Raw genomic sequence first — 9,504 nt, 5'->3', positions numbered from 1 at the left:
AAAATTTTTGCTGCATTTGGGCAACACTCAGCAACAACTTTTTTCACCTAAATAATGTGACAAATTATGTAAAAAACAATGTTGCATTGAAATAATGAAAGACATTTATTCCACATTTAAAGGACAATTCCGGGCAAATTCAACTCGGGGCTGTATGTTCCTAACATTTTAGGTCTAAAAGAAGGAATCTGAAGATTTTCAGTTTAATTGCTCCTGTTTTGCGGAAGTTGTGTCTGTCCCCGCATCGCCACGGCAGCGATGAATGGGAGCGGATTGAAGTTCTGCTGCTTAGGCTGTTTACATCCCTCAAATCTTCAGATTCCTTCTTTTAGACCTAAAATGTTAGGAAAATACAGCCCCAAGTGGAATTTGCCCATGTAGTCAGATTTATTTTATGGAAAAAAATACCGGTTACACCACTTGACTCTGGGTTTTACATCACATCACTGACCCACACACAGTCACATATATAGTCACATATATTTGTATTAAAAAGTGACGAGAGCTGATGAAACAGAGTTTTAGAGAACAATCTGCTCTTTAATCCACCAGAGTAAAGTTCAGCTGTGATGTTTTCTGTCTGTCACACATTGTTGCACGGATAATTAACAGCAGAAAGAGAAAGCAGTATTTGTAATAGAGTAGGATTAAGATTATTATTAAGACAAAACAATAAATCAGAATAAATATAAATGTATATCCACATTTGAATTGTGTTTGGTGCTGAGAGTCTGACAGCTGCTGTAACGCTGCTTCACATCAACAGAAGTGAGTGAGTCTGGTGTTTTCTAAGCAGCTGTGTTTTAACTCTGTGTCTCTGCAGGTAAAATCCCTTTTATCCACGTAGGAAACCAGGTGGTGTCGGAGCTGGGGCCGATCGTACAGTTCACTAAGGCCAAGGTGAGACAGAGACCACTGAAATATTTTATTTATATCACTGTCACTTACTTTGCAATATTTGTATATCATAGTCACCTTACATTAGATAGATTTTTTTTTAAATTTTGTGCGGTATACCTGCTGTATTAGTATATTTATATTCATATCTATACAGGTAATACTCAGAAAATTAGAATATCGTGAAAAAGTTCATTCATTTAAGTAATTCAACTTAAAAGGTGAAATGAATATATTATTTAGACTCATAACAGGCATTGCAAGATATTTCAAGCTTTTATTTGTTAGAATTTTGATTATTATGGCTTACAGCTTATGAAAACCCCTCTCAAAAAATTAGAATATCGTGAAAAAGTTCAATGTTGTAGCTCAAATTGTCACAGCCTCGTCAGCCAATTAATCCAAAACACCTGCAAAGGGTTCCTGAGCCTTTAAAAGCTCTCTGTCTGGTTCAGTACAGTTCGCAATCATGGGGAAGGGAATGAACTTTTTCACGATATTCTAATTTTCTGAGTATTACCTGTATTTATATCATTGTCACATACTTTGCAATATTTTTATATCAATGATCACTTTACATCACAATATTCTTATTTCATGCACACTTGCAGTAGTAGTATTTATATTATTTATGCTTATATTTATATCATTCTCACTTACATTGCAATATTTTTACACCGTTGTCACTTTACCTATCAATACTTTTATATCAGGCCACCTTATATCCTCAGTAGTTGTTTTGCACATTGCCTGGTAGGGATGTCACGATTACTTGTTTTCACAATTAATCGCGGTATTAAACGCCACAATTAATTGATCTAAATACTGTCACTTTCTGAAAATATTATGTCTGAACCATGGGGACCGGGAGATGTGCGCCAAAGTAAAGGTTAATGCACAGATACTGGTCCATTTATCTAACGTAACACTGAATTGGTAGGAATTTGAATGTTAGCATGTCATTTGTAATTAAAAAAAATGATTAAAACAAACTTGAACATTTGGTATAGATGACAATTAATGACTTAAATATTTCAAACACTTCCTCCTGGGGGATTAATAATGGTCCTCTATTAAGAGATTAGTAATGTCATTATATTTTGACTATATTTGATTTTACACATTCATAGTGTTGTGAAATTAATTGCTGCATAATAATCATGATAATTGTAATACTGTGATTATTTCTCTGACAATAATCGTAACAAGAAAATCTGTAATCGTGACATCCCTGGTTGAAGGTTGATTTGTTTTATTGTTTATTGTGTCTTTATTTTCTGTCTGTTGAGTTGAGTTGTGTTGTGTTTTTGGTTACTTTCTTTCTTAACTTGGCTGATGTAACAACTAAATTTCCCCGTTGTGGGATGAATAATAAAGAATCTAATCTAATGTGTGTGTGTGTTTCAGGGTCACTCTCTGAGCGACGGTTTGGACGACGTTCAACGAGCTGAAATGAAAGCGTACATGGAGCTGGTCAACAACATGCTGCTAACGGCCGAGGTACACAACACACACACACACACACACACACACACACACACACACACACACACGGATGATAGTCAGTCAGTCTGAGTCTCGTCTCCTCTCCTCAGCTCTACGTCCAGTGGTGCGACGACGCCACGGCTGCTGAGGTGAGTTCACTCGTCTCTGGATCGATTTTTTTCACGTCATTTGTTTCGTTGCCACTTCATCGTGTGTGTGTGTGTCTGTGTGTGTCTGTGTGTGTCTGTGTGTGTCTTTTTTGTGTGTGTTTCCTGTGCAGATTTCGCGGCCCCGGTACAGCAGCCCGTACTCGTGGCCTCTCAACAACATCCTGGCCTATCAGAAGCAGTGGGAAGTTCGCAGGAAGATGAACGCCATCGGCTGGGGAGGGAAAAACCTGGAGCAGGTCTGGTTCAAAAAATCTAACTAACTGAGTTTTATTCTTGATGTTGTATTTTATTTCATTTTATTTTATTTTATTTATTCATTCTAATGCTGGGATCTGGAAGAAAAACAAAAAATGCTTACATCAGATGAAATGCCATCATAAATCAAAAATCCATAACTATTCTTCTTCATGATGTTTCCCTATTTGTTGCTTACACATCCACCAATACTGAGAAATAAAATATTAGTGCAGCGTTTTTCTTCGACTGTTCAGGAATTCCATATTTGGATGGACACCCACCACAGAAATACACATTTGTTTTAACGGGGTATCCACGGGGTCTTAAAAAAGTCTAAAATTTGAAAATCTAAATTTTAGGTCTTAAAACGTCTTAAATAATTTTAGACAGGTCATGAATTTTCTTATGCCCACCATGGACAAGCATTTCAGAGCAGCAGAGAACAGCTGAGTTTTCCGCTCCTTATAAACAAAAACAACATGTTTTTGCATTGTTCTATGATAAATGTGTCATAATTTCTAAGCATGTAAGAGATTATTTCATAGATAAGTCAGACTTGTGGGGGCGAGAAGAGAATAAACAGAGAAACAAACTGGTTAAATGTACAAAATAGGGAACAACTGTCAAAAAAAAAAACAACACTTCTCCAAAGCAAAAATGTATGGAGTCATAATATGAAAATGATTTCAAGAAAAGAGTGGGAACCCTGCAACAGCATCTCCAATTTAAATCAGCGCTCTTTTAGATTTGTTGCTTTTAAATGAGCGAGTGTTTTCTACCACTGAACATTAACAAATGATCTCATAATGAGCCGTATCACTGTATCATTACTAAAACTTAAAACATAAAACAAGTGGAGATAGAGATTAAGATTAAGTACAGTGGATTTAACTTTACTAAAACATTCAGTTGAAATAGATTTTTTATTCTGTGTTTCTGTATTTAAATTTTACTGCATTTGGGCAACACTCAGCAAGAACTTTTTTCCTCTAAATAATGTGACAAATTATGTAAGAAACAGTGTTGAATTGTCAGAGAAATAATCACGGTGTTACGATTATCACAATTATTATGCACTAATTAATTTCACAACACTATGAATGTGTAAAATCAAATATACCGGTAGTCAAAATATAATTACATTACTCATTGTTTACACTAAATATTTCAAGTATCTATTAATGTATGACCAATTCTTAATCCCCAGGGGAAACGTTTGAAATATTCAGGTCATAAATTGTCATCTATACCAAATGTTTGCGTTTATTTTAATCGTTTTTTGTTTTGTTTTGCTTTATGTTTTTATTAGAAATGACACGCTAACATTTAAATTCCTACCAATTCAATGTTACGTCAGTTAAATGGACCAGCAGTATCTGAGCATTTACCTTTATTTTTGCGCCACATCTGCCGATACGGTTCCAACATCAACATTTTTTGTGAAAGTGACGGTATTCAGGAATCTTTACGATTAATTAATTAATTGTGGCGTTTAATACCACGATTAATTGTGAAGACAAGTGATCGTGAGTGACATCTCTAGTCTGTATTCAGGTCTGATCCTCTTCCTCCTCTCTGTTGATGTAATAACTCACAACACAGGATGAAAGAAGAACTTAAAAAAAGACAAACGACAGCAGCTCAGACACAAACTCTGTTCTGTTTCCATCTCTCTGTCTTGTTTCACTTTTTATTGTCTCTTAAAACGTCTTTTTTTATGACTTATGTGTGTGTGTGTGTGTGTGTGTGTTTCAGGTTTATGAAGATGTGAGTCAGTGCTGCCAGGCTCTGTCCCAGCGGCTGGGAACTCAGCCGTACTTCTTCAACAAGCAGTGAGTATCCATGTGTGTCTCTGTAGCGCCACCTGGTGGTGCTGTAGAGGAGCTGCAGGTCATTTATTATGAGAGGATAAAAAAGTTTGTGAGTTTGAAATCACTCGGATAAAAAGTCAGCAGGATGCGACATTCAGAAACATCTTTTAAATATTGTTTTAAAGCATCAGATTTGTTGTTTTCATGTTGTTTTGCCCTTTTTTTTTTAACAAAAGTCAGACTGAATGCCCTGAACATGTCAAATAGTGTAACCACAAAATAACTATTAATATTAAATATTGATCCACCTACAGTGGATTTAAGTTTACTTATACATATATATACGTTCTTCTGAAAACATTAAATTAAAATAGATTTTTTTTTCTGTGTTTCTGTATTTAAATTTTAACGCATTTGAGCAACACTCAGCAACAACTTTTTCCCCCTAAATAATGTGACAAATGATGTAAGAAACAGTGTTGCATTGAAATAGTGAATGACATTTATTCCACATTTAAAGGGATAGTTCAACATTTTGGCAAATTGGCCCATTGCCATAATCCCTATAGTCATAGCAGTAGGTTCGTTACCTTTAATTGTCGGTGCAAGCTATTTTTAGAACGGCGGAGCAGAGCCGTGAGCTGCTCAGAGCTACGCTACGGAGGCTCATGGGATTTCTTGGTTTCCCTCATCAAATACACAATCCAACAACTCCACAACGCTCTGGTGGACAAGTTGTGAGCTGCACATTCACCACGCTATGAGATAATAACACAACGTTACCACACAGAGTTGTTTTAGAGGGAAATTCATGCAAAAAACCGCTGATGCACGTTGTCTTCAGGGACAGTTTTTCATCAACAGTCTCTGTATTTCCCTCTAAAACAACTCTGTCTGGTAACGTTGTGTTATTATCTCATAGCGTGGTGAATGTGCAGGTCACAACTTGTCCACCAGAGCGTTGTGGAGTTGTTGGATTGTGTATTTGATGAGTTTGATGAGGGAAACCAAGAAATCCCATGAGCCTCTGAGCAGTTCACGGCTCTGCTCCGCCGTTCTAAAAATAGCTTGCACCGACAATTAAAGGTAACAAACCTACTGCTATGACTATGGCAATGGGCCAATTTGCCAAAATGTTGAACTATCCCTTTAAATTGAAACATCCCTGCTGAATAATCACCACCAATTTAAAAATGTTTATGCCTGTCGCTTAAGGGTGAATTGTGCGTTTTCATCATCTATGAAGAATATTAAACAACCTCATTAATGACTGTTCACCTCTGTGTGTGTGTGTCTGTGTGTGTGTGTGTGTGTGTGTGTGTGTGTGTGTGTGTGTCTGTGTGTTTGTGTGTGTGTGTGTGTGTGTGTGTCAGGCCCACGGAGCTGGACGCGCTGGTGTTCGGTCACCTCTTCACCATCCTGACGACCCGGCTGACGAGCAGCGAGCTGGCCGAGCGCATCAAGAGCTACAGCAACCTGCTGTCCTTCTGCAGACGCATCGAACAGAACTTCTTCGAGGGGAAAAGCTCTTCCTGAAGGACGGATACGAAGAAGACACGATGAAGAAGAAGAATAAAACCTCTCCACCTCTACATTCTCTCCTCCTTCTCTCATTCCCTCTCTGCAGCGCCGAGAAGCTACAAAACAAGACAAAAAAAAACAAAACAAGCTGTTTAGTCAAAGTTGCACATCGTTGATTCTCCCTGTCTGTCTCTGTCTCTGTCCACACTGCTGTTGCTGCTGGTCCCAGTTTATATAATATAATATAATATATTATAATATAATATAATATAATATACGGAAGCGTATTGCATTCACTTGAAAAAAAAAATATTTTTTTTCTGAGTAATTTTTCTTTTTGTCTGTTTTTCGAGAATTTTTTGTCTGTTTTTCTGAGTAATTTTTTTTTTCCCTGTTTTTTTGAGTAATTTTTTTCTGTTTTTCTGAGTAATTAGAAAGTTGAAGACGGGGCATATGTGCGGAGCAGGAGTCACCATAGATGGGGAGTCTTGCAGGTTGGATGTTCTCGCGAGATTTCGAAGTATCTCAGACGAAAAAATTAGCATGAAAAACAGAAAAAAATTACTCAAAAAAAAAAAACAGGGGAAAAAATAGCCAGAAAAACAGAAAAAAAAAGATTTGTCAGAAAAACAGAAAAAAAAATTACTCAGAAAAACAGAGAAAAATGACTCAAAAAAAAAAAAACAGGGAAAAAAAATTGTCAGAAAAACAGGGAAAATTACCTGGAAAAACAGACCAAAGAAAAAATTACTCAGAAAAACCGGATTTTTTTTTTATTCAAGTGAATTCAATATGCTTCCGTAAATGTAATATAATATAATATAAATATTCCAGTTTCTTCATATTCGTTGTTGTGTTTTCATCTGACCACGAAGCCTTTTACTTCTCCAGCTCTGCAGGAATCAGTGATGATAATAATAAAACGTGATGAAATGATCCAGAACCAGAAGGTCAACAGGCTCAGATCTGATCTGACAGTGTAAAGTTACATTTATTTACTTTATTACATTTATTACATTTCCCTGGTTGGTCCCTGAACACCACACTGGTCCATGCTGACAGATATCCACAGATGCAGATGTGTGTGTGTGTTTGTGTGGGAGTTTCACAGCTGTGTGACTTCCTGTGAGGGAAGAGGGCGCGACTCCACTTGAACTGGGTTTGAGGTCAAATCGCTCTGTTTCTGTTTCTGTTTTGTTCTGTTTTTGTTTTGTTCTGTTTTTGTTTGTTTTCCTCCCTGCAACTTTAGTAGCTTGTAAAAAAAAAAAATCAAAAACCTCCAAAATCCACAACTTTTTCTTTTTTCTGTACAAAGAAATGAAACCACGTGAACATGAAGATGAAGAGGACGAGTTGAATCTTTAGTTTTTCCACTGTTTTTTGTTTTGTTTTGTTTGTGTGAATGGAAAGTGCCTACAAAATAAAAGTCATTGAACTCAACACATTGAACTTTTTATTTCTGTCTTTTCTTTTCTTTTTAGCTCACTCTTCACTTTATTAGATACACCAACATCTGTACGGTCTAATTCAACCACTATAACAGCTGTTATCTCTCTCAATGTGGAAATTCAATCATTTGTTCATCATTCACCTCATAACTGAAGTAAATATTCTACTAAACCACATCGTACTGAGGATTTTAAAGTGTTATATTTAATTTTGTCTGTATAATTCCTTGTGTAAAAAGTATTTATGAATGACTTCATCAAATAAAATCATTGTCGTCACAGTTAAAATGTTTTATATTCATCATTGAAACATTCTCTACAATATTATTATTGCTATATAAATGTATTATCATTAGTATAATGCTGTGTATATATATAGCTCTGGAAAAAATTAAGAGACCACTCCCAAAATGATCAGTTTCTCTGGTTTTACTATTTATAGGTGTATATGTGTTTGAGTAAAATTCAATTTTTTTTGTTTTTGTTTTATTCCATCAACTACCGACAACATTTCGCCCAAAATTGAAAAAAAAAAATTGTCATTTAGAGCTTTTATTGGCTGGAAATGACTAAACTAGTCTAAATAACAAAAATATCAAGTCTTTTCAGACCTTGAATAATAATAATAATGCAAAGAAAACATGTTCATATGTATTCCTAAAGAACACAGCAAGAATATTTTAACTCAGGAAAAGAAAAGAAAGACTGTCGTACATGTAGAAATGCTTTTAAGAAACATTTTGTGAAAGTGGTCTCTTATTTGTTTCGGAAAAAAATAAGAGACCACTTTCACAAAATGTTTCTTAAAAGCATCTCTACATGTATGACAGGTCATTCTTTTCTTTTCTTTTTTAAATACCAACACAAACACAACTCATATAAATAGTAAAACCAGAGAAACTGATCATTTTGGGCGTGGTCTCTTAATTTTTTCCAGAGCTGTATACAGTATAAGTATCGTATATCATTGTAATCATATTTCTTACAAGTATAAGACAGATTGTTGTTGCCATTATCTATTTTTACTATTACCTATTATCATTATTATTATTGTATACAGTCATCAACCTTTATTAGAACATTTATACACTTTGTCTATTAGTTTTTATGGACACAGCACCTTTAATAATCATTACCAGAACATTTACAAAGCTTGTTTAAACTGGAGGAAGGGGACAACAGACTGAAGCTTGATTTTAAACATACATTTGCAAGGTTAAAGCTTAAAACAAATGTGTATTTCTGTTGCAGGTGTAAAAGTACGGCATTCACAAAGCAAGGAATTGAAAAGTTGTACAAGTATGTCTCAGTTTAAGAAAATGTTTAAAAAAGAAAAGATAAGTATCTACAAAAAAGAAGGAGAAAGAGAAAAAGAAGGGAAAAAAAGAAAAGATAGATAGACGAGTGGTGTCTACCGTTATTTTGTTAGTTTTCTTGTCATTACTATGTTTCATCATCTTTAATATTTTGAAACAGAGAATAATATTGGTGTTGAAGTAAGCCAATGAAATTATAACAACAGAGAGGGGCAGGTATTATAAGTTTTCTTCATCCTGCTCCTTTTCATTCATGGTGAAAATGTGTACATTATGTATATGTGCAACTACTGTATGTGAGAATGTACATACCATGAATGAAATAAATCAAAAATGAAATGAAATGTTCACTTTCTGTTTCTTTTTTCACCAATAAAAACATAAACACAAATGCAAAATCAGTATAAATCAAGGAAATATTTAATAATAATGATAATTTTAGCTTCAGTCCTTGAGGAAAATCCCTTGACTTGACCTCTGTTTGTCTCCTCTGTGTCGTTGTGACTTCAGACAGACTCAGCGGTCACGTCCGACGCTGCAGGTCAAGAGTTTGACCTTTGACCCGTCCAGGAGCTGTGACATCATGAGTGATGGTCAGCAGTGACCAGACGGTTCTCAG

At 35.4% G+C, this 9,504-nt stretch overlaps 1 protein-coding gene and 1 long non-coding RNA gene across 2 annotated transcripts in view; one reads left to right on the top strand and one right to left on the bottom strand.

Moving 5' to 3' along the window:
* The window catches only part of mtx2 (metaxin 2), a 9,492-nt gene extending 3,300 nt beyond the window's left edge, over positions 1–6,192 (top strand). Inside the window, exons 5-10 of the mRNA XM_085801016.1 lie at positions 824–900; positions 2,305–2,397; positions 2,493–2,531; positions 2,663–2,788; positions 4,545–4,621; positions 5,974–6,192. Coding sequence (XP_085657142.1) covers positions 824–900; positions 2,305–2,397; positions 2,493–2,531; positions 2,663–2,788; positions 4,545–4,621; positions 5,974–6,136 — 575 coding nt within the window. The 3' untranslated portion in view covers positions 6,137–6,192. The remainder of the gene's footprint in view (positions 1–823; positions 901–2,304; positions 2,398–2,492; positions 2,532–2,662; positions 2,789–4,544; positions 4,622–5,973) is intronic.
* The window catches only part of LOC146973073 (uncharacterized), a 430,259-nt gene that overhangs the window by 208,667 nt on the left and 212,088 nt on the right, over positions 1–9,504 (bottom strand). The gene's annotated exons all lie outside the window — the stretch shown is intronic.

The sequence above is a fragment of the Trachurus japonicus genome, chromosome 15 (genome assembly GCF_045865225.1).
Source record: "Trachurus japonicus isolate A0001 chromosome 15, Traja_1.0".
In the NCBI taxonomy this organism is placed as follows: domain Eukaryota; kingdom Metazoa; phylum Chordata; class Actinopteri; order Carangiformes; family Carangidae; genus Trachurus; species Trachurus japonicus.
The sequence above is the reverse complement of the archived record's forward strand: the minus strand, read 5'-3'. Positions and strand labels throughout refer to the sequence as shown.